General features: G+C 34.7%; 1 protein-coding gene across 4 annotated transcripts in view; it reads right to left on the reverse strand.

Moving 5' to 3' along the window:
- LOC106876221 (uncharacterized) overlaps positions 1-27214 on the reverse strand; it is a 212667-nt gene extending 185453 nt beyond the window's left edge. For 2 of the 4 annotated variants that reach the window (XM_089352673.1, XM_089352672.1), the window contains exons 1-3: positions 26932-27214; positions 11080-11137; positions 5294-5563 (exon numbers count right to left, since the gene is read on the reverse strand). In XM_089352673.1, the coding sequence (XP_089208799.1) occupies positions 5294-5563; positions 11080-11134 (325 nt within the window). In that variant the 5' untranslated portion in view covers positions 11135-11137; positions 26932-27214. The remainder of the gene's footprint in view (positions 1-5293; positions 5564-11079; positions 11138-26931) is intronic. The other 2 variants (XM_089352674.1, XM_089352671.1) reach the window with 1 other exon arrangement.
- Positions 27215-27487: the final 273 nt, after the last annotated feature.

Here is a 27487-nt window from a genome sequence, read left to right on the forward strand (position 1 = left end):
AAAAAAAATATTTTTTATTTTATTAAACTTTTTTGATGTTCTTCCAAAAATTCCTCATACTGATAAGAATGACAATGCATAAATTTAATTATAATTACTATGATTATAATATTTTTCTTACATATTTTTATTGTCTTTCAAAATGTGCATATGTATTGAATCCAATTTTGCATTAAATCTAATTTTGATTCAGCATCTTTTTTCTCCATTTTTTTAATACTTGTTTATGGCATATTTATACCTATAACAACATTTTTCAACTCTCTCTCTCTCTCTCTCTCTCTCTCTCTCTCTCTCTCTCTCTCTCTCTCTCTCTCTCTATATATATATATATATATATATATATATATATATATATATATATATGTATATATATATATATATATATATATATATATATATATATATGTATATATATATATATATATATGTATATATATATATATATATATATGTATATATATATATATATATATATATGTATATATATATATATATATATATATATATATATATATATATGTATATATATATATATATATATATATATATATATATATATATGTATATATATATATATATATATATATATATATATATATGTATATATATATATATATATATATATATATATATATATATATATATATATATTTGATTACCTAAGTCTGAGGAGCTAGGTTCATATGACAAGACTACAAAACTTTATGTTCCATGGAGTCAAATCAAACTGTTATTAAATACTAACATACGTGTTCCTAGTCAAATGCATTGAATGCCTCTTTCTTTTGTTTCTTCAATCATTCAGTTCATTTTATAAGTTGGTTGGTGTTAGGAAAGGCATCCAGTCATAAAAACCCTGCCAAAACAGGCAGTGAAGCCTGATGCAATCTTCTGCCAAGCCACCTGTCAAATATCCAACCCATGCCAGCATGGAGAACAGATGTTAAATGATGATGATGATGATTTGTGGTTGGAGGAAAGCTTCTGCCAGATCAAAGGTGATATGGTGGTGGAACAATGAGGTCAACAGGGCTATAAAAGAGAAAAGATGGGTTTGGAAAGAGTGGAAAAGGGATGGTAGCAAAGAACCATATTAGGTAGCTAAAAGGGAAGCAAGTTACCAGATTTATTTAGCTACGGTAGAAGCAGATAGGAAGAGGTTTGCCAATATGTTACAGTAGGAAGATCAGAGACTTGAGATGTTGCAGATTGCTACACAGTGTGTCAGAGAGAATTGAAATGTTGTGGGAGAAAAATGTGTACAGATAGATAATGGAAAAGAAAAATGTGTGGAAGAGCTACTGTGAAGGGCTATTAAATGTGCAGAAAAAATAGAAAAAAGGAGTCTCCTCACCATGTGAACCTAACAGAGGGGCCAACTATTCATATGGACAGCAGTATGATAAATAATGTAATTAAAGATATGGAGACTGGAAAAACCCCTGGTTCATCAGGAGTCACCGTTGAGATGCTTAAAATATCTATAAAGTAGGATACAGTCTAGAAACTGTTTAGTCAATCAGGTTATTCAGGAAGGTATAATCCCTGATGACTGATATACCAGTATCATAATCAGTTACTAAAAGAGTAAATGAAATGCATTAGATAGAATTAATTATAGAGGCCTCAAATTGCTGGACAAAGTGATGAAAGTTATGGAGAGAATAAAAGCCCAATTAATTAGAAACAAAATTAAGCTCGATGAAATGCAGTTTGGCACTGTAATGGGGAGAAGCACTACTGATGTCCTTTTCAAAGTCAGCCAAGTACAAGAGTAATATTAAACTAAGAATAAGCTGTTGTACTTGGCATTAGTTGATCTGGAGAAAGCATTCAACAGAGCACCCTGCTCTGTAATATGGTGGTCTTTAAGGAAGCTAAGGATAGATAGATGGCTTGTGAAAAGTTGTACAAGTCTTGTACAGGGTTGCTATAAATAAAGTTTGGGTTAGTCATGAGCACAGTGATAAATTTAGGGTAGGGGTACGTGTTCATCAAGGCTCAATCCTCAGCCACCTCCTATTTAGAATTGTCCTCCAGATCATAACAGAGGAATTTAAGACTGGAAGCCAATGAGAACTACTATATGTAAATTATCTTGCTCCCACAGCAGAATCTGTAAGAAAACTAGAAAAAAGTTTCAGGTGTGGCAACAAAGCCTGGAAACGAAGAGCCTTGAAGTTAACTTAGCACAGACAAAAGTCCTAGTAAGGAAGAAAACAAACAGGACCCTACTCACTTCAGGTAAATGGTTTTTCTCAGTATGTAAGAATGGTGTCAGCAGAAATTCATTTCAGTGTATTCAGGGCAAGCAATGGATACACAAGAGGTGCAGTGCAACAGTAGTAAGGTTAACAGAGAAAGTAGTGTTTGTTTGTGGAAAATGCATAGAAATCATAAAGTCTACAAGTATATTCTTTTACTCTTTTACTTGTTTCAGTCATTTGAGCACTGCCTTTAGTCGAGCAAATCGACCCTAGGACTTATTCTTTGTAAGCCTAGTACTTATTCTATCGGTCTTTTTTGCCGAACTTCTTAGTTATGGGGACGTAAACACACCAGCATCGGTTGTCAAGCGATGTTGGGGGGACAAACACAGACACACAAACATATACACACACATACATATACATATATATATATATATATATATATATATATATATATACATATACATATATATATACGACGGGCTTCTTTCAGTTTCCGACTACCAAATCCACTCACAAGGCTTTGGCCGGCCTGAGGCTATAGTAGAAGACACTTGCCAAAGGTGCCATGCAGTGGGACTGAATCCAGAACCATGTGGTTGGTAAGCAAGCTACTAATCACACAGCCACTCCTGCGTATACAGGAAATGGATTTTCACAAATGCCCAAGAAGTGCTCTAAAGGTACTGGGCAATTTCTGCTAGCTAAGTGACCTATTCCTCAGAGCGTAGGCGAGAAAGATATGCCATAATATACATCTGGAAGATCCTAGAAGGACTTGTCCCAAACTTTGACATCGAAAGTTACACAAATAAAAGAACTGGATGCCACTGCATAGTGCCAAGGACTCCAAATTTGCCATCAAGATGTAGGACAAGATACTGCAATAGCCTGGGCTTCAGAGGTCCACAGCTTTTCAATATCCTCCCGAAAGACCTCAGAGACCTGCATGGGGTGGATGTAGGTATCTTCAAAATAAAGCTGGACCTCTTACTGTCAAGTGTCCCAGATGAACCAACTTCGCGGCAGGAAGTGCAGCTGAGTGCAGCTCCATCAAATTCTCTCATGCACCATATGTCAATTCCTGAAGTAAAATTCGTGAAGTAAAATTATGTAGCAACACCAAATGGCGGTGCCCTAGCATGGCCACAGCTCATGAGCTGAAACTAGATAAAATGAAAAAAATGAATGAAATGAAATAACTTTCAGTGGAGGAGGAAATGAAATTTCTAGAATAAGATGGGAAAAGTTCAGAGATCTTTTACCTCAAGTGGCAATTAAAGGTCTCTCTTTCTGAGTGAAAGGAAGGTTGTGTGATGCCTGTGCACAAACAGCAATGCTACGTGACAGTGAGACATGGTCCCTGAATGTAGAGCACATGCAAAGACAAGTTCAGTATGATGTGCAATGTCAGTGAACATATGTGACAAAGCTGTAGTGTATTTAGTGAAAAGTAAGACATAAGAGGAATGATGCAGTGTGCAAGAGAGAATACTGCACTGGTTTGGTCGAGTGATGTATATAGATGAGGACAGTTGCATAAAGAAGAGCCAATCACTTAAAGTGGATGGAACTTGCAGAAGAGGCAGACCAAGGAAGACATGGGATGAAGTATCAAAGGTCAATCTTAAGACACTGAGCCTTACAAAGATGACAAAGGACCTAGATATCTGGTGCTTTGCAGTACTCAAGAAGACTCACTCACCACAGCAGAACTGATATCCTAAAACCATCTTGGCAATGTTTGTCTGTGAGGGGCCCTTTCCCCTCACCCTCTCCAACATCTCAGCCTTATCAACCTACAGAACAGTCAATAGAGCCTGGTACAGCTCCTGGCCATGCCAGCTCCAGTCAAACCATCTCATCCATACCGACATGGAAAATTGATGTTAAACGATGACAACAATGATGGTGATGATGATGATAATATATACTTGTGTGTATGTGCATGTGTGCATATTCAAGAATAATGTTTCTGATGACAATCAGAAATCCAACCAGTATACACACTAAACATGAGGTTAATGCATTGAAAGAATGTTCATTTTAAGACATGAAGATGATGATGATGACTTCTCAGTTTTTTAGAACAATTAATAATTTTGTTAATTTCATCAAACCAAGAATAATTTATGAATCGCTAACAACTAAATCTCTCTTCTGAAATCAAACATTTAATCTCAGCGATAAAACTGATTTCAAGTTTTGGCACACGGCCATCAATTTCAAGGGAGTAAAGTCAATTAAATCGACCCCAGTGTTCAATTGATACTTATTTTATCGATGCCAAAAGAATTAAAGGCAAAACTGACTCCAGCAGCATTTGAACTCAGAACATAAAATCAAAAGAAATGCTGCTAAGAACTTTTCACACCTCAGTAACAATTCTGCCAGCTCAGCCATAATATTGCTATTTCAGTAACACTGGAATAATATAAGGAGGAAAGTTATAAACATTAAAATATTATTGGTAGCCATATATAAACAAACAAGTTTGTTTTTGAAGTGCTGAAATGTATTGTAGTACAAGTAGGAAGATATATTCTTTTCAACATGTAAATACTGACTGAACAGCATATATCAGATAAAATCCTTACAGAGCAGAAAAATCTGTCAGCAGCCAGCCATGAGAATCGAACTCACATCCCTTTAATTTCCAGTCAAGTGCTTTACCATTAAGTTAAACTGGTTTACTGAAAAATTCTTCTGCATTTTAGAACTTATAAAGACATCCAGAAACGCTAGATGTAATATAGATTTTGTCATATGTAAACAAACAAGTTTGTTTTTGTAGCACTGAAATGTATTGTAGTACAAGTAGAAAGATATATTTTTCAACACATAAATACTGATAGAACAACATATATAGGATAAAATACTTACAGAGAAGAAAAATCATCATCATCATGTTTTAAAATAAACATTCTTTCAAGGCATTATTGGCAGTATTTGTTTGTTACAACATTTTGTGAATTGGCTGTAACTCAAAGTTAGTGTTTATAGAAATATATTTTCTTCATGGTCATAATAGATTAATATTGACAGGAAAATACATACAAATGATTTATATTTGTACTTACTGAATAATGGTGTTGCATAAAATCTTATATTATCATTGGTGATTTCACAAACAACTGTTACATCAGAAATTGAAAGAGGTGTGATGTTTATGATGGTGACATTGCTAGGATGCACATTCGCTTTCCAGTATGAAGCGTTAGCATTTCCGTTAATGATTGTTCCATCAATTTGCCAGTTTTTAAAATCTTGCTTTTCAACAGGACATTCAAAAGTTACTGGTTGATTCTTCCTGGTAAATTTTCTACCGCCCTCAATTAGTCCAAGATAAACTGAAGGAAATGAAAATATAAAACACATATACATATCATTTAATAGCTACCTTGTTATTCCAAGGTGTAATTTTTCTTATGCAAGAACAACAACTTGAAATAAATTAAAATTATGAGGATTAATTGAAAAATTTCTTTTAAAGTATAATTTAAAATTAGATGTGAATAGATGTACAGGGAATATTTCAGAGAGAATAGGAATCACACCCATGTATCATAGATGATGCCTAAGGCGTCGACTTTCTGTCAATGACTTAAATATTATAACGATATCATGTCAATCGGAAGCACACACCTAGTTTAGGATGTGAAATCAGACATTCAAATATGAAGAGATATTCGGTTCCTGAACTTCATATAAGTAACACGGATGATTACCATTTTGTTCTATTTTCTGTGAAATCTGTATTTGTATTTACATTTAGTTTTAAAATCTAAAAGATTTTATTTAATATATTTAATTGGGCAAAAGTTGCATGAATACTAACAGTGGACAGAATAATGAAGAAGATAATGAAAATATTGATTTCAAATTTTGGTACAAGGCCAGGAATTTCGGGGGATGGGGGATAAGTTGATCACATTGACCCCAGTGCTCAACTAGTACTCATTTTATTGACCTGAAAAGGATGAAAGGCAAATCTCAACCTCAGTGGAATCTGAACTGAGAATATAAAGCCAGACAAAATGCCACTAAACATCTTGCCCAGTGTGCTAATGATTCTGCCAGTTCACTGCCTTAAAGACAATGAGAATATTAAAAGGTAGGGAGCGGTATCAAAAAGTTCCCAGAGTAGTTATCTGTATATATATAAAAGGCAGGATGTGTGTGTGTGTGTGTACGTGAATGTAATTTATGCACGTCCACAAATTAGCACGCATGTCGCCACCAATTTTAGGAGGACATTTGTTATGACCCTAGCTGTATTTTTGTCAACTTATTTTACCCAAAGGCACCAGCGAATAGTGGTACAAATAAATTTTCAACCAAAACTTTTAACAATTTTCAAGTCGGAGAAATCCACCATTGTTTACAACAGGAGTTAAGTCCCCTTCTAGCGACGAGTAAGTTTTTAAGACTTTTATTAAGTGTTTTGTCGATATATGGGCAACACACACACACCCACACAAACATGTATGCATACAAAAAATATGTATGCAATAGGTGCATGTATGTACGTGTGTGTATGTGTGTACCATCATCATCATCATTGTCATCATCGTTTAATGTCCACTTTCAATGCTAGCATGGGATGGACGATTTGATTGAGGACTGGTGAACCAGATGGCTGCACCAGGCTCCAATCTCATCTGGCAGAGTTTCTACAGCTGGATGCCCATCCTAACGCAAACGTTAGGAAGGGCATCCAGCTGTGTATATATATATATATATATATATATATATATTCTTTTCTGTAGTTTCAGAGGATCGGGAGCCCTTTTGGGCATTCTATTTTCCTTGCTGGAAAGGTTCCCAAGCGATGGGCAAAGGGGGTGTTAGATGATGGGAGTGTTTTCAAAGGGCTGGCATGTGCAACCTGATCACCTCTGCCGATCAAACTCCCAACCCATGCACTCCCATCGTGACACTGATTCTGCAGAACTAAGTTGGGTGTGAAAACCAACTTTAAAGTATAAATACAGATGTTTTTGAATCAGCAATGTTGAGTTTGGTTAAGTCCTATTTGGGGTGAAAAATCAATAAATGGATTCCTTATGGGGTCTTCCATTTAATCAGGATAAAAAAAAATCGATAAACCGATTCCTTATAGGATTTCCCAATAAAATTCGCTACACCCCATTTTCAACCATAACTTTTACCAAATTTGATGTATTTTGCTCAAACTTGATGCCAGCATTACTTAGGATTCATGGGATCTTAGAATGTTTTAAGTTCTCCAAAACCAAAAAAAAAAAAAAAACCCCAAAAAATCGATGAGTGTATACAATCGATAAACCGATTCCTTATGAGATTTCCCAATCAAGTTGTCTGCAACTCATTTTCAGTCAAAAGTTTACTAATTTCAAGGGATTTCACTCAAATATGACATTGATGTTACTTAGTTTGATTTGAAATAAAGAACTTGATTAGCTAAATAATCCTAACTTAATCCCAGGCAAAGCACATATATTCATCGTCAGGGAACCAACATACAAAAGCAAGACATGCTAAATGTTAAGGTTACATATGAGTTATAACACTATATAGCTAAGTGACCGTTAGAAACAAGAACGCTGGTTTACATAGAGTTATTAAGGGAGAGAGGCTGTGAACGCTATACTAAAAGTTTAAATTAAAAGATTAAATAAGGGGAAGGCATAATGGACCACAGTAAAATACAGAAATCACTGAGAAAGTGGCACATGCCTATAATCATTCACATAAGGGAGGAGGCCTAACTGGCTCTAAACACCTTAATAAAAACAAAAAACTTAATTTATTCAACTACACTAACACTGTAACTAGATCTGATGATAATATCTGGCTCATCCTCCTGTTCGGGAAACAAGTTAAATCCAATTTGGTCTGGCAGTCCCAAGACGCAGTGAATAGGAACTTTCCTAGGGGTTCTCACTATTACCCAATAATCAACACACATAAGGTTAGATTTGGGTTTTCTAATACTAAAAATTTGTTACAGATAATATCTTCCCATAATTTTAGACTTTTAGATTCATCTGTAGTCAGCCATCCTAATTATGATGATAATAATAGTAATGTTTATAACAATAATAATTTCTCCAGTAATTTAACACACTCATATGATGGCAATAGTAATTTAGGTAAAAAAATATAGGTAATATGCACAATATTAGTAAATATAGCAATCTCTGTAACAACAAGATTAGTATCTCGGAATCTAATTCTAATAGAATTAAGTTTTTAAGTGCGAATGCCAAGACCAAGAATGTGGTTTATCAATGTAAGGTAATGACTAACACAGACGTCTCGTTTTATGTAGGTAGCTCATCGACGCAGGTCTCCAAGAGAATATCCAATCATTATTCTTCTTTTAGGGATAGGAATAGAGTTAATAATACTGGCCTAAGTAAATTAATCTGGAAACTGAAAGATTGCAATAAACAATTCTCTTTGAAATGATCAATACTGGCTACCTCAATTCCCCACGACAAAGGTAAGGATTTTTGTCCTCTTTGTAACTTGGAGCTTTTCCATATTATGTTCTCCAAGAATTATTTAGTAAACCAGATAACACAGAGAGCATATCGTTGCCAGCATTGGAGGAAACATACCTTTATTTCTTATCGTTAGTTTCATCCTTCTTACTAGTTTTAGTTTTTAGTTATTATTATTATTATTTTTATTTTTTCACCTTGACATTCTCTCTAGTGGACGTCCGCCTTACAAGTGGTATGTTCATTCAACCAGATTAGTATCTACCTTTAACTTTAGACAATAATAATAATAGTAATAATGATAATATTTAATTTATTTTAAAATTTATTATAATAATAATGATAACAATTACAGGAATAATATCTTTTAATACTATCTTAAATAATATTTATTTCTGTCTCCATCGCCAGTTGTTTTTACTTTTTTCCCCTTCTATAGTTGGTTCAGTAAATCCTTCCCAGTAATGCTACATTAGTTGTGTTTGGACCATAATAGTAACTTTAATTAAATATTTCCGACCTTGTCCTAGTAAGCATGTATATTATTATTATTATTATTATTTCTCAACAAAATATCTTGTACCTTGTTTTACCATTTATTTGGGTTTATATCCATATCTTAATATAATACAATGATGTTTTATTTATTATATTTACAATCTTCGCTTAGTTTCAACTCAGTATAATTATTTGTTTACATAAGGAGAAATAATTATATATGACGAATTCATTGGATTCTCTCCCTTCCTCCTTCTCTTGATTAAGTTTCCAACCTTTTTTTTTTTTTTAACTTTTGATTTCTGGATTTTACTGTGGTCCATTATGCCTTTCCCTTATGTAATCTTTTAATTTAAAATTTTAGTTTAACGTTCACAGCCTCTCTCCCTTAATAACTCTATGTAAACCAGCGTTCTTGTTTCTAACGGTCACTTACTTAGCTATATAATGTTATAACACATACGTAACCTTAACATTTAGCATATGTCTTGCTTTTGTATGTTGGTTCCCTGACGATGAATATATGTGCAATTCCAGCACCTCTTACTTCTTTGGAGTAGGGTGCACATATATTTTGAAACATATGTAGGAATTAAAGGAACTTATTGTTTATATGCCTTTTGCTCCATTTATTATTATTCTACATATACATACATATACATATATATATATATATATATATACACATATATATACATATATATATATATATATACACATATATATACATATACACATATATATACATACATATATACATATATACACATATATATACACATATATATACACATATATATACATATATATATACATACATATATATATACATATATATATACATATATATATATATATAAATATATACATATATATACACATATATATATATATATAAATATATACATATATATACACATATATATATATATATAAATATATACATATATATACATATATAAATATATACATATATATACATATATAAATATATACATATATATACATATATAAATATATACATATATATACATATATATATAGGTATATATATATATATATATATATATATATATACATATATATATACACATATAGATATATATACACATATATATACATATATATATACACACATACACACACATATATATATACACACACACACACATATATATATACATATATATTCATACACACACAGAGATATATATAGATATATACACACACGAAATTGCAAAGATAATCTGGAACTCGACTGAGGATAGAAAAGCCCGAATGATCTGTCCTTGTTTTCTTTGTATCGTCTATCTGGATGTTTTGTTGTCCTTTTTTTGTATCACATAACTGTCTGGATGTTTTGCGCTCTATTCCCATTTTGTATTTTTTCATATATATATATATGATGGGCTTCTTTCAGTTATATCTGCCAAATCTACTCACAAGACTTTGGTTGATCTGGAGCTATAGTAGAACTTACTTGCTCAAGGTTTCATGCAGTGACACTGAACCCAAAGCTACATGGTTGGAACACAAACTTCTTAGCCATGTTGGCCCTTAAGTCTTAAGTCACACACCCATAACTGTGCCAATATATAGTAGCTATGAAAATAGATGTAGGCAGTCAGGTTCAAATCAATCTGCTAGAAATAGCAGCCAAATTCACCTCAAATCACAACTTATCACCTTAATAAAGGAAAATGAAGCTGCAAAAACAATATGAAATATCAACATATGCAACACCTTTAAACATAATTTATCAGCACTGGCCTTAGGATTAAACAGCAATAGTTAAGATTAAATTCTACAGTGGATACAAATTTATGACAATTAAAAATTCTGAATAAAAATGTTTATACAAGAAACATATTGCTACTTACAACAGAAGCTTTGTACAAGGAAGAAGTATTTCAAATATAACGACTTAAATTCCATTATCTACAAAGAAAATGATAAATACTGATAGGAACAATTTCTACAAATAGTCCATGATGCAAAATAATATTGTAAAAAATAATTTAACATTAATCATAGGAACTTGTCTTTGCAAAAACAGGAACCCATGAACAAGTATTATCAAGGTAAAATTATGAAGAGCAGTACAGAGAATAAATAATAAAATACTAGACACAGTAAATCAGAAAAATGCAAAAAGAGAACAAAATGCAACATCAATGTTTTGTTTGTTCTTATTTTAAGCATCTTCCATTACACACTCTCTCTCTCAAATACCTCAGAACATCCAAGTAAAATATTTTAAGTTTATCTCTATAGATTTTCTATAGGGACCACTATGAATTTTTTTTAAATATTTAAATGTAACTTCTACTGTACTTTTTCTTGGAGAGCATCCAAAAACAAACATTTTGATACCTCATTTGTGGAATTTGAATGAATATTTTAGGAGATATGACAACTTGGGTGGCCAGTGAATTTGTTAAAATCTTGCCTAATTAGCCTAAATGAATAATTGACCATTTTGTAATATATCTTTGAAACTGAGGTGATAACAATCTTTGAATTACACAAATAGTTGCTTTCTTTTTCTTTTTTTTTTTCAGGTTTTTGAAAACAAAACTTTGTTTTGGGAACAATTTTTAAAATATTAATGTAAAACCTATTTTGTTACATGTAACAAACAATCAATTTCACAGTGTTTTCAGAATTAGCTAAATTCAAAAGTACAACTCACAAGGACTTGAGATTTGGCATATTCATAATAGATACAAGCTAAATAAATCCTGAGATTTTGGGTCATGACACCATTTCAAAAAAATTTTAATGGACTATTAAAAATGGCTATAAGCAGTAGAGTTTTGGATCAGGATGTCCATTTAAGCTGAATTTTGATGGGGTTTTTCCAATTTTCTTTTTACCACTGCCTTGGAAATGACAGTTCAAAGTATGTTATAAAAAACAAATTCTTGAAAATCTATGATTTTTTTCCAACTTCTTCCCACCCCTCTGAACTGATTTTGGCCAATTTCTATTATTTTTTTATGTATAATGCACTTAAAAATACAAGAGAAACGTTTTGGGTATGAAATGATCTTTGAAAATATTTTCAAATGAAAAAAAAAGTGTGCGATTTACAGAAGATTTAGCTGTTGCTTCTAGCACATGACATGATGACCTGGCACCTTTCTCAGAATTGCATGTAGATCTAGATTAAAAGACAAACAAAATGTGAAATCTAATTCCTTCTTTTAGCATTGAGAGCTTAAATTAAAGCATAAAGCTAAAAGAGTAGCCGAAAGGGCAGGACATGCCCTCGTCTGTGTGAGGATCTATTACAACCGTTGGAAAAAAACATTAATTAAATCAAAGAGAGGATGTCTTTGTTACTTAGGAAAATAACCAGAGATGGTGATAGAAAGAGAATCCAACAAGATCTGGAAAAGTTGTACATTAAAGAATTTGAAATGGTGAAGACACGCCAGATTAAGAAATTTATGAAACTCAAAGGTCAGAGATAGCCCCTATTGAAGAGATAGCCATAAAGATACCAAAAGTTCAGGGAGATGAACTAAGGTGGAAAGTGAACAGGTGCAAGAAAAAGCAAAACTTACTGAATCAAATATCACTAAAGAAGAAAAGTTCGCTATCAAAAGACTACAGAGTAACAATTCCATCATAATACTTCCAGCAGACAAGGGAAATGCTACAATGGTGATGAATAAGTCTGACTACTCTGAAAAATCGGCAAGTCTTATAAGTGATGGCAGCTACAGCAAAGAAAAGAAAGACCCAACTCTGAAAACATAGAGGAAGTTGTCACAGATCTTGATCAAGAACAAGGATCACTTTACACCATTGAAGTACAGACAACTGACTCAACACTACAGTAGACTACCACACATGTACGGTCTCCCTAAGATTCACAAGGATGGTATTCCGTTAAGACCTATAGTAAGCTGTAGAGGTTCAGCATGTCATCCACTGAGCCGCTTCCCTGTGGATATAATCAGTGCATTAGCAAGAAAGTCATCATCATACATGAAGAATTCCACCCACTTCACAGAATTGATCAAAGTTACCCCCATTGAATCCAACCAGATGGTGAGTCTAGATGTGATAAGTCCGTTCACCAAAGTCTCAACTGGTGAAGCACTATCGGTGATACAAGAAAAACTAGTGACAGACACCCATCTAAAGAACACACTAGTACACCAATAAGAAACTTGATGGAAATGTTGACCTTCTGTGTAGAAACTACCTACTTCAGTATATATATCGACAAGAGGAGGGTTTAGCTATGGGTTCACCATTATCACCGGTAATAGCCAATATATACATGGAATACTTTGAGAATTTGGCTTTAGGATCAACACTACTAAAACCAACACTATGGCTACAATATGTTGATGATACCTTTATACTCTGGCCCCATCAGGAAGATGTCAAAGTGCTGTTAGATCATGTGAACTCAATAAAGCCGTCCATACAGTTCACAATGGAAAAGGAAAAAGACAATCAGCTGGCATTCCTGGATGTATTAATAACACGCACCAAGTATGGATTCAGGACATCCATATACCGTAAGCTGAAATTTACTGGACGATACCTCAATTTCAATTCCCACCATCCATATAGTGTAAAGAGAGGGATTGCTCAGTGCCTAAAACATCAAGCAAAGAATATAAGTAGTGATTGTGATACACGCCAAGAAGAAATGATCAAGCTCAATAACAATCTGTCAAGCAACAACTACCCCAAAAGTATACTATCCACTCCAATTATGAAGAAGAGAGGACGACACCAATAAACTGTCCACAGTCTGTTTACCCGATGTGAAAGGCCTCTCCAAAAGGATACAAAAGATTTGAGGCCAATATGACATCAGGACAGTTTTCAAGAGTAATACAACACTTTGCAAATATCTCCTTCGAGTAAAACCACCAATAGAAGAGAATATGACCAAAGACTGCATGTACTCCATCCCATGCAGCTATGGTAGGTTATACAAAGGCGAAACATGCCGCCCCTTCATAATAGGGGCAGACGAACATCGCAAAGATATTGATAAATCGGGTATAGCTGATCATGTATGGAAAAATGGAGACCACCTCCCGCTGTGGGATGAAGTTAAAATAATAGACAGAGAACACTACTGGAAAATGATCCTCGTTTAATGTCCGCTTTCCATGCTAGCATGGGTTGGACGATTTGACTGAGGACTGGTGAACCAGATGGCTACACCAGGCTTCAATCTGATTTGGCAGAGTTTCTACAGCTGGATGCCCTTCCTAACGCCAACCACTCCGAGAGCGTAGTGGGTGCTTTTACGTGCCACTGGCACAAGGGCCAGTCATGCAGTACTGAAAATGGCCACGCTCAAAATGGTGTTTTTTACGTGCCACCTGCACAGGAACCAGTCCAGCAGCACTAGTAATGATCTCGCTCAAATATGTTTTTATGTGCCACCGGCACAAGTGCCAGTGAGGTGACGCTGGTAATGATCACGCTCAAATGGTGCTATTTACGTGCTACAGGCACTGAAGCCAGACAGCTGCTCTGGTAATGATCACACTCGGACGGTGCTGTTAGCGCTCCACTGGCACAGGTGCCAGTCATCGAATTTGGTTCAATTACGATTTTGATTTCACTTGCCCCAACAGATTTTCGCAAGCAGAGTTTAGTGTCCAATGAAGGAAAGGTTGGCATGGGTCAAATTTGGTTCGATTTCGATTTCACTTGCCTCAACAGGTCTTCGCAAGCAGAGTTTAGTGTCTAATAAAGGAAAGGTACGCATAAGTGGGCTGGCTACGGATCATGATCTCACAAAAACTAAAAGAAGCAGCACATAGGCTAGGACACAACAACCTCCTAAGCATACCAAGTGCAGATATGAGCAGTATATGGGAACTGGGATTAAGGAAGGATAGAAAAATATTAGATTTATAAGCCCTAAAATTCACTCCATAATTGCCCACGGGCATATGGCATAGTGGTTAAGAGTGCGGATTACTACTCCCAAGATTCCGAGTTTGATTCCAAGCAGTGACCTGAACAATAATAATAATAACATCGAAAAATACCTTAGGAATGAGAATCCATTTTCGAAATTTCCCCAAGACACCTGATGAATGCTGGAGGGTATATCAGCCGAAATGTTGTGTTAACAACAAACAAGATGAGGACAAATATCCGTCAAATGTAAATAATGTAAATAATGGTCATGTGTTTCTTTCTTTTTGAAAACTAGAGGAACTATTCTAAATATTATAGACTTTTTTGTATGTATGAATGAAGTACAAGATTTTAATTTCAAGTCTTAACTGGGTTCTTGCTGCAAGTGTCAAATAATAAAAATGGAAAGAAATAAATATTTCAATATTATTAAAAACTGGGACAGGCTTTCAAATTGGCTGGAAATCCAGAACAATGAGTTAAAATAGGACAATTTAGGCCAAACCAGGATATACGACAAATATCATCTACAAATATATGAAGTATATCATCATCATCATCATCATCCTCATCAGCCTTTTAATGTCCACATTTCCATGCTAACATGAGTGAGAAATAATTTGCTGAGACAGATTTTCTCTGACTGGATGGCCCACTTTTCCACAACCTTACCTTGATTCCAAGAATGTTATGTTTTCTGCATGACAGGACATGTCTTTATGGATGATTGGAAATGAACAACACCAAATGTATGATGGTGACACATTCATGAGTACTGTGCAAGGTCAAGACAAGGAGACACAAGCACACACAAATCACAGTGTATAGTTTATATATCCCTACACCATTTTTTCTTTCTCCATTTTCTTCCTCTCAATCTTTTCTGTCAAAGAGCATAAGCTTGAAACATCAAAGACTTTTCCATTCTTCCTGAGCATTAAATTAATACTTCTACTTGTTGTTCCCTCGCCTGTCTTCCTCTTCTGTTTTCAGTAAATTTGAACTATTATATATCCATTGCGACCAATCTTACAAATTGGTTTTGCACTGGGGTTCAGTAGGATATTAGGTAACAGCCTGCTTATGTAAGCCTGACTCTTCTAAGTTGGCAGGTATGTAAGAAAATACGGTGACTGTTTTCCAAATTTTCTTCCATACCTACCAACTCTGAAGAATACAGGGTTACATAATCAATATACTGCATATTTTTTATGACTTATGGTGGGTTTGGATAAGTAGGTAGACTGAAACACAGATAAACTGACACACACAGACAAACAGGCAGATAGATAACATACATACATATATATATATATATATATATATGGGAGAATATATGAAAAAACAACAACAGACGAGGACAGGTGGTGTAAATAATAAAAGGATGTATTAGTATGACGCTCGGGAATACGGAAAGTCTTTGACGTTTCGAGCTACGCTCTTCAACAGACAGCGTCGCCTGACTGGCACATGTGCCGGTGGCATGTAAAAAAACATTCGAGAGAGGTCGTTACCAGTCCCGCTGGACTGGCTCCTGTGCAGGTGGCACATTAAAAAAATCATTTTGAGTGTGGCCGTTGCCAGTACCACCTGACTAGCCCTCGTGCCGGTGGCACGTAAAAGCATCCACTACACTCTCGGAGTGGTTGGCGTGAGGAAGGGCATCCAGCTGTAGAAACTCTGCCAGATCAGATTGGAGCCTGGTGCAGCCTTCTGGTTTGCTAGTCTTCAGTCAAATCGTCCAGCCCATGCTAGCATGGAAGGTGGACGTTAAACGATAATGATGATGATGATAAATATTAATATTTCTAAGTCTCTCTAAAGGAGACTATGACAATGGTACTGGATATTAATAGTTATCACGAAGCTAACATGGCAGTCCAGAAAAATAGGACAAATGCTGGAGTTGCTTAGCTCCAAGAGGCCATCACCTCTAGCTAGCTATGTGACACACAAACCTGTGTCCATTATAACCTTCAAACAAGGGAGGTCACCCGCTTCCCTTTGTTGGTCTGGCATCTACAGACTAGTTTCAGGGTATTTGTCCGTTATCAATGTATATATATATATATATATATATATATATATATATATATATATCATCTATTGCATCTCCTGCTCTCTCTGCCATTCTCTGTACATCGGACAAACAGGACGCCGCTTGGCTGACCGGTTCATGGAACACCTCCAAGACACCCCGGTGTCACGCCATTTCTGCTCTACCAGTCACTCTTTGCAACACTTGTCCATGTTCGGATTGTCCATGTTCGGATTGTCCTTGCACAGGAGTCATCTGGACTCCCGTTTGCGCTGTGAACAGGGATTATACTAATACATCTATTTGTTTTCTACACCACCTGTCTTCATCTGTTGTTTTTTTGTGAATTCTTCCTATATATATATATATATGTATATAAACATATATACCAGGTTGAGTTAAAAGTAAACAACATTTTGAACCATGAAAAATTTGTACTGGATTTTTGCAGAGTTTTCAATTTTTTTTTTAAACATTCTTTTGCAATTGTCTGATAATACAGACATACAGGAGTTAGACAAAATAATAAAAACACCTAGCATCATAGCATCATAATTTTGAAATATCTATAAAATCATCAAAAGCTCTTTTATTTTTGTTTTTTTGATTTATCATTAGTGTTGCTTAATATGTTTTGCTAGTCTTTCTTTTCAGACATCATCAGAAAAAGGTCATTAAAATTCATTAAAATGACAGATCTATCGGACTTTCAAAGAGGTCAAATTGTTGGTGCTCATACGGCAGGCGCTAGTAAAATGTAAACAACTGAAATGTTTGGTTTATCAAGAAATACTGTCTCAAAAGTAATGACAGCCTTTGAGAAAGAGGGAAAACCACATCAAAAGAAAACTCTGGAAGAAACCAAAATTTTCAGATAGGGACCGTCAGACTCTTACAAGACTTGTTAGAAAGGATAACAAAAGCTACAGCTCCCAAAATTACTGTTCAATGGGAGCTGCACAAAGCTGGATTTCACAGGAGGGTTGCAATTAGAAAACCACTACTTTCACAAACAAACATTGCAAAGCATTTTGAGTAGAGTAAAATCCTACAGAATTGGTACTTAGCGCAATGGAAGAATGTTATTCTCTTGGACGAGTCATCCTTTACCTTATTTCCAACCACCAGTGGAGTATACATGTGGAGACAGCCAAAAGAAGCATTTGACCCAGACTGCCTTCTTCCAACTGTTAAACATGGAGGGGGATCTGTGATGATTGGGGAGTGGGGGCTTGGAAATCTGCCAGCCCAATGGTTTCCCTTCATAGCAGAATTAATAGTCAAGACTATTAAAGCATTTTATCTGATCATCTGATCAAATTCATCCTGTGGTTGCAGAACTGTCTGGAGAGAAATGCAATCTTTCAGGATGATAATGCACCAATTCACACAGCTAAAGTTGTTACTGAATGGCAAGAGGAACAACCAAGTCAAGTTGAACATCTTATCTGACCACCACAGTCTCCAGATCTCAATATTATTGAACATTTATGGTGCATTTTAGAAAAACAAGTCAGGAGTTGATATCCTCCACCATAATCACTACAAGAACTGGAGACTGTTTTAGCTGAAGAATGGACAAAATTTCCTTTGGAAACAATTCAAACTTTGTATGAGTTTATACCTCATAGAATTCAAGCTGTAATTACTGCCAAAGGTGGTCCTACCCCATATTAAAATGAATTTGATTGAAATTTTAAAGTGTTTCCATTATTTTGTCCAAATCCAGTAAACTTCCCCAAATGCATCAATACATTAACATTGATATTGTTTTCGCCGTTGTTAAAATCATCTGAAATGGAACTGTCAAAGCATGATATTTGAGCAATTTTGCTATTCAAATTCAAAAAAAGACAGAAAGCAGCTGAAACTGCTCGCAATATAAATGGAACATTTGGTGAGGAAATAATCAGTGAATTGTAAGTTCAAAAATGGTTTAAACAATTTCACAGTGGCGATCTGACCCTTGAAGATTGTGAGTGTAGTGGATGCCCATCTGTCATTGATGACAGTCAATTAAAGACTGTCATTGAGAGAAATCCATGTAAAAGCACTCGAGAACTGGCAAAAGAACTTCAAGTTAACCACAAAACTGCCTCCTATCATTTGCATGCGATTGGAAAATTAAAAAAGTTTGACAAATAGGTACCACACAATTTGAATGAAAATCCAAAAATGCACAGATAAGAAATTTGCTCATCGCTTCTGCTCTGTAACCAGACCAATCCATTTCTCAACTGTATTGTAACTTGCAATGAAAAGTGGATTCTGTACAATAATAAAAAACGTTCTTTGCAGTGGTTGGACCAAAATGAAGCTCCAAAAATTTTCCCCAAACCCAGGATCTTCAAAAAGAAGTTTATGGTGACTGTTTGGTGGTGTACTGCTGGACTCATCCACTATAAACCCAGAAAAATCATTACTGCAGAAACAAACTGTCATAAAATTGTCAAAATGAATGAAAAGCTGCTACTCCAAGGCCAATCATTCTTCATGACAATGCTCAACCACACGTTTCTCTAATGATGCTCCAGAAGTTGAGGGAACTTCGCTACGAAGTGTTCCCCACCCAGCTTATTCCACAGACCTTTCTCCTTCCGACTACCACTTTTTCAAGCACCTTTATGGTTTCCTGCAAGAGGAGGAGCTCAAAAATCAAACTGATGCTGAAAGTGTGTTCAAAGAGTTCATCAGCTCCAAAACTCCAGATTTTTATGTTACCAGAATAAACAAACTTGTAACTCATTGGCAAATATGTGTTGATTATAATGGAACTTATTTTGATGAATAAAATTTCCGTATTGTTGAAATATATTGTGATGAATTTCATGTTTCAAAACATTGCTTACTTTTTACTCAGCCTGATAGATTTGATCAAATTTTGGTTTAGCATTCAGTGTTTATGTACCTACTGCTGAAGATATGAGCATATGTCGAAATCACATGATACAGAAGTCTTAACACCAATGCTGATTAAATTTGTCTGCTAATATGATTTGTGCTTTTTTGTATATGTACACATATATGCACAAGTAGGTGAGCTATATATATATAAGTATACATATATGTGTATGTATAGATATGCGTGTGTATATATATATATGTGTGTGTGTGTGTCTGCATGTAAGTGTGTGTGTGTGTGTGTGTGTGTGTGTGTGTGTGTGTGTGTGTGTGTATATATATATATTTCTGTCTGTCTGTCTGTCTCTCTCTCTTTATATATATATATATATATATATATATATATATACACACACATATATATATATATATACACACACATACATATATATATACATATGTATATATATATATAGAGAGAGAGACAGAGGGAGAGAGAACGAGAAATATATAAGTGCATATATATATATGTATATCTACATATGTATATCTGCAGACACACACACACACACACACACAATGTAATGATTATAAAGTCAGTGGTTATTAAAATACATTTCATTTTCAAAATTTAACAGAATCTACAGACAGAATTAAATTGTTTTATGAACACATGCTTCCAAACAGATGATCATTCTGGTCCAAACTCTGCTGATAACACAAAGCAATGGAACTGTAAACCTCCAGAAGCATTCCATTTGGTGTATATGCATATTCTCATTTAATGGCTGCCAGTAATTAATCAACTGTTGCCAGTTTTGTACTATAAACTTTCCCTTTTAAGTATCCCTATACAAAAAGTAAGTCTGGGAGTGAGAAATCTGATGAACGTCTTTATCCAATACACCAGTTTGGCAAAATTTTATCACTGTAGGTCCTTATAATACTATGGCAATGTAGAGGTGCCTCATCTTGCTGGAAATAAAACTCTACAACTTCAAAGTCCTCTTCAATGCTTGACATAACAGATTGTCACAAGTTCAAGTAAATGATACCAGTCACAATACTGTCAAAAAAAAAATATTGTCCAATTCTTTCCGTGATAAGCTGCACTGTATTGCAATCCTGGTAAACTAAAATGAAGTTCCTCAATCATATGTGAATTCTCAGGTATCCAGAAGATGCAATTGTGACAGTTAACTGAAGCAATTAATTTAAATGTAAGTCTCACTGCACCGTCAATCTTTGATGGAATATGAGCATGTTCCAAATACCACTACAGAACTCCACTCTTCAGTTCCATTCTATAAGAGCATGGACTATTCTTGGAATGTAACTTTTCCAAAGACAGTGCTATAAATTGCAACTGACTCTGTGTAAGTCACAAACTTAGAGCTGTCATTATCAATGTTAGCACAGTTAGATTGTTGAAATGCTGAAGTGTAGACACGTATATGTGAACTGTATATGTGATTGCTAGTGGGCAAGGAATCATCATCATCACCTTTTAATGTCCATTTTCTATGCTGGCATACATTTGATGGTTTGACCAGAGTTCATCACAATCATTTAAAGCCTGCTTTCCATGCTGGCATGGATTGGATAGTTTGACTGAAAACTGGTAAGCCAGGGAGCTGCACCAGGTTCTGATTTGATTTTGCAAGGTTTCTGTGGTTGGATGCATTTCTTAATGCCAACCTCTCTGAGAAAGTAGTGGGTGTTTTTTACATGTCACCAGTGCAGGTGTCTTCAGCCTGACACTGGCATTGGCCATGACTACAGTCTCACTTGGCTTGACAGGTCTACACAAGCACAGTATATTGCCAAAGGTCTTAGTCACTTGTCACTCCTTCATGAGGCCAGTGTTTAAACAGTGCTTTCTATGTACCATTGGCATGGGAGTCAGTCAGACAGCATTGGCATTGGCCATGACTATGAATTCACTCAGCATTACAGGTCTTCACAAGCACAACATATCCCCCAATGTTTGAAGGGTGCTTTTAACGGACCAGTTACAAGACACTAGCAGGAGCCACAACTACAACCTCACTTGGTTCAAAGGGTCTTCTCAAGCATGGCATAACACCAAAATTCTTCGGTGTAAGTAGTAGTGATGAGGTACATAGTGTAGGTACACTTCTGGCAGAAAAATGGATGGATAAGGTGATTGAGGTACTCAGGAAGTGTGTACATCATTGCAATCATTATCCCCATCATGATCATCAGCATTTAAAAAGTCTGTCTTCTATGTTAGTAGAGGTTGGATAGTTTGACTGGCTCCAATGAGTTGCAGGGCTGCATTATGCTGTTTCAGCTTTGGGATCATTTCTCTGGTGGGATACCCCCTTTCTAACTCTAACCACTTTACAGTCTGACTAAAATTTGCACCCCCTACTTAGCTTTGCTAGGTTAAGAAAATATTGTTTAAAAATTTCCAAAACAAGAACGAAGGACAAAAATAAAAAAAAAGCCCGAAATCTTTACTGATGAAGTTGGACATAAAATTCTGATGAGAATTGCCTCAAAAAATATATTATTGAAATAAAGCAGCATCAACATCAAATTTAAAGCTATATTTTGTGTGTGTGTATGCATTTGTGTATGTGTATATGTATATATATATATATATATATATATATATATATATATATATATATATATATGACCTGTTGCCATGGCCACCCCTCAGTACTTGTGCATTTGATAACCTATCAAAGTCCACAAACTGACCTTCCCAGTTCAACTATCCACATTCCTGATTTCTTCTGAATATCACAACTGATTCATCATCATCATTGCCATCATGTTCTACTACCCTTACCGCAGCTATACAACAACAGTCACTCTTCAGAACAACAGTTCCCTTGCTTTTCTCCACAGTCAGGCCACTCAAATTCCTCCCTCTCTCAGAATAACGCAAGAAGATCCATCATTACTATTGTCAACCTATTCTACTGCTACTACTACTATTCTAATTAATGAAGAATAATACTTTTCTTTCCCTGACTGTACAGTGCAAGGATCTTTTCTGCTTTGTGGCCACTTTTCAATCACAAAGTTTTGTTCCAAGTTGATTTTATGTACGGCGTATTGGTGTAGATTTGTAAGGTAACCATTGGCATGAAATTCATTTTTGCCATAAATCAATAAATAAGGAGTTAATAGCTTTTAAAGTTTGCAAATTTGGAATAATTCTAGCCAATCAAAAGCTACAGACATATAGGTGCCTGTTTCCATAGTAACAAGCCAAGCTGTAACCAAGCTACTAACTCATGTAGTCATTTTTCGCTTATTAAATGGTAGTCATAAGATGTACTAAAAATAATAACTAAATAGGCCTTAAATCACGCACCCTATTTTTCTTTTCATTTTGCATAATTGTATGAATTCCTATGTGTAGAATAGAAATTCACAAAACTTGTCTGAAAATTCCAAAATATAAAAAATTGATGAGGGGTTATATGGTGTGCACAAAGCAGAATTTCGTCAATATTTCATTCGTTTACAGTTGACATCATGAGCTGGAACATACAAAATTACAGCTTCCATATTCTGTTTTATGACTGGATAAAAATTATGAAACTAAACTTCTGTAACGTTTTTTTTTTTAATTTCTGGAAAAAGAGTATTAGCCCCTGAGATTCAGTGTGGAGAATTGCATCAATACACCAAATTTTAAAATTTTCACTATACTTTAAAATTACCACAGAAAAGACTCCAGCTCAATCTGAATGTATACCTCACAGCACTATCATAAATCGACAAACTGTAAATAAAGTAAAATCTATTAACATATCTATTTATTTCAAGATGCACAATTCGTACAAGCAGTATCAGCCAATACCAAAGAATACATACCATCACCACCATCAAAACCCCAATTCCCACCAAATACTAATTAAACTTTACAGCTTCCACATACATAACCAGGAATCCTAAAATCTGCCACTATTCTCAATGTGACATTGTAGAAAAATGGAGAGCTTCTGATGTTGTTTTTCATTCTAGTATGCTACAAGTGTTGATGCTAACACAGCTTATTCTGTCTTTACCTGTGTCTGTTGCATCCAGCACATTCACTATTTGAAGAACTGGCTCAGTACCACAATGACAGAGCATCATCTAGAACATTGTGCCATAATGCATAATAAAAATGCTTTGCACATCCTCTTAGAAAGTTTCTTTGCTAAAACGAGCACATGCAGAAAAGCTTTTGGAATGATTTGGGACGCTTTTCCATGTGTACGAATGTGGGATGAAAATTTCATAGGCTGACTATAAAGGAGTGATGCAAGGAATTTTGCCTGCATTAATTTCAATTCTCCTAATTAATAAATGCATTGTTTCTTTCTGGATATAATGATATCTGACTGTCCAGAGAAAACTTCAAAAATAACTGTTAGCAACTTCTCTTGAAAACAGACAAAACTTGGATTGTGCTGTAATCAAGTACCTGCAGGGAAAGTTTTAGTGCTCAAGGACATTCATGTGGACATAATACATTAAGGGTTGACACTCCAGCCTTATTGTCAGTACAAAAGTGGCAGCTAAATTTAGCAAGGGAAAAGATTGTCTTCAGAAAAATCATGGTCTGGATGTCCTGCAGCTGCTGCCACCACAGAAAACATTGTGCTCATCACATAATGATGAATGACAAGCAATTGACTATAAATTAAATAGCCAGTGTTATTAGCATATCCTGTGAGAGAGAGTTGAGACTGCAAAATGAACATAGCATGACGAAGGTTTCTGCTAGCTCAGTGTCATATGTTCTGACACCTGGTCGAAAGTGCACCAGGTCGATAGCAATCCATGCAGTGGAAAGAAACACCCCTCTTCACCTGTTCCAATGAAGGACAAGGTTGTTTCATCTACAGAGAAGGTGATGGCCCAGATTTTTTGGAATGCAAAAGACATTGTGCTTATTGACTGTCTTCATAAGAGTCACACCTTCAATGAAGAGTGTTATGCCAACTTGCTAAGGCAGTTACGAAAGGCTAATTAGACCAAGCCCAGGAAAACTGGTGAAGAAGGCCGTGTTTCATCAGGAGGATGCCCCAGCACTCAGGTCCTATTAAGTCGACCCTCATAATAAAAAAATTATTATAATTATTATTATACTTCTGTTTTGATATTAAGAATGAAAAAGTTTATCTTGTTCGTAGAAACTTTTGGACCTTAGGTTGCACACCCCAAGCAAATTTAGTTCCTGGTCACTGGATGTGTATTTAATAGCGTCACTGAGCTAATGTGTGCATATACAGACTTGAGACGGATATATGTCTGTATGTGTGTGTGTCACACACATCCGTCTGAAGACTGTATACGCATCGTAGCACAGTATCTCTAATGTACATACTTGTATACGCGCACAAACACGATTTATAACTCCTAGGCGGATGTAAACACTTCATATATACATACATATATATATATATATATATATATATATATATATATATATATATATGGTGTACCGACACTATGTGCCCCATCATCGATTTGTTTCCTCATAACTTCCTTTTTCTAATGAAATACTCTATCGAAACTTGTTGCGAAAAAGTTTTTCCGGGGGTCGGATGAGCAGTTTCGGAAAATGTATACGAGTTGGCTTTGTTTCTACCTAATTTTCAGTAAAATAGATTTTCATTTAGGAAATTTTCTATAAATACCTTTCAAACAGTGTATACTACGATTGTATCGAATCTAAAATGAAAGAGTAATTGACGGTCTCGCACGCATATACACTGATATAAATCACAAAATGAAACTCTAAAGTTCAATAAGAATTGTGATGTTTGTCATTATAAATGGGAGTAAGCCAACATCTTTTTGTTTTCTTTTACATATTAAATTCCAATACAAACATAATCTACACCATCTGGATGGTACTTATAGTAAATTTCATTAAGGGAGAAAAAAATGCCCAGTCTCCTGAAAGTTATGAGAAAACAAAACACTTTTGTGAATTTTCGGAAACTCCTGTCTCCACCTTCGGGAAACTTTTTTCTATAACTAATGCCGATAAAACTAGAATCTGCACCAACTAAAGTATATTTATAACATTTCATTAAAAGATATCAATTTTTTATGACGTGAGGAGGAAAGAAATCGGGTAGGTGGTGGTGAGGACAAACACGGGTAAATTACCCAAACAAACACGTAGGTATGACACACACACACACACGTCTGTGTGTATGCATCACCTTTTACGAATTAATAGAAAAAAATTCAACTTTTACTGTTTTGTTGGTGTGTAATACGCAGCGGTTGAAAGAAGTTTTGCAAACACCACAACAAGTTTCCGTGTGTGTGTGTGTATTTGTTAAAGTATATAAATGTGTTTAGATAGACGTATATATATATATGTTTCAAATAATACATGTAACTCCTACTAAATGTGTTAAGAGCCCTTTTTTGTCGTTTGTCCACTCACTCGTGTGTGTGTGTGTGTGTATTTGATATACATATATCGTCAATAAATCATAAATCCGAAAAAGAAGCACTCTGTGTCTCTCACAATATATATATATATATATATATATATATATATATATGTATATATATATATAGAATATATATATATATATTGAATATATATATATTCTATATATATATATATATATATATATATAGTGTTATATAAATATAGAGAGAGAATATATATGTATGCACACATATACATGTGAATGTTATATGTTTATATATATATATTATCGGATAACAGTAAAAATTTATCAACATGTGTGTATACATATTTTATGTGCTCGTGTTTACATAAGCTACTGTGCTTTTTGTGAGGCGCTTAAATAGACATAAAACCTCCAAATTTAAACCGAATATGAACTTAAACTTCTGTAGTTTGACAGTTGAAATTTATAAAGCAAGTTACGTTTTCTTATATTCAAGCTTTAGATGAATATTAAACAATATATTTACTTACCGACGGCAATGAATCTTACATATACATTATATAGTGTAAACGCGGATGTAAAACTTAAACCAAGCCTGTTTTGAAGATCAGAATATATTTTTACCTTGCTTACATTAACTATCGACAACTTTTAGGACAACCAATTGTTTTGTTGTCTACTTCTCTTTCTTACCCTCACTACTACTGTCGTTCTATTATCGTCTAACCAATTAGGTTATGTAGATAAATAAGCTGAAAGCATTTCAATGTTGTGTGTCCGTTTAGACTCTTCTACTTTCACTTCCTTCTTTTCTTTCTCTGTGCAATTTATTCTTCTCTCTTTCTTCTACTCTATTTTCACTTCCATTCCACCGAATAAAGAATGAAACTATTTATCACAGAAAGAAGAATGGAGAGAGGGCGGTAATTATTGTTTGTTTTCTCTGTCTCCCTTTTTCTTGTCTTTATTTTTGGCTCTCTAATTTCGTCTTTGTTCACCCCCACCCACCTCTTTCTCATTTTCAGGAGTAATTTTTCTTTTTACACTATCCCCAACTCCGCATCTCAAAGTTGGCTCTCGTTTATC

This window comes from Octopus bimaculoides, chromosome 5 (assembly GCF_046866305.1).
Source record: "Octopus bimaculoides isolate indiv1 chromosome 5, ASM4686630v1, whole genome shotgun sequence".
In the NCBI taxonomy this organism is placed as follows: Eukaryota; Metazoa; Mollusca; class Cephalopoda; order Octopoda; family Octopodidae; genus Octopus; species Octopus bimaculoides.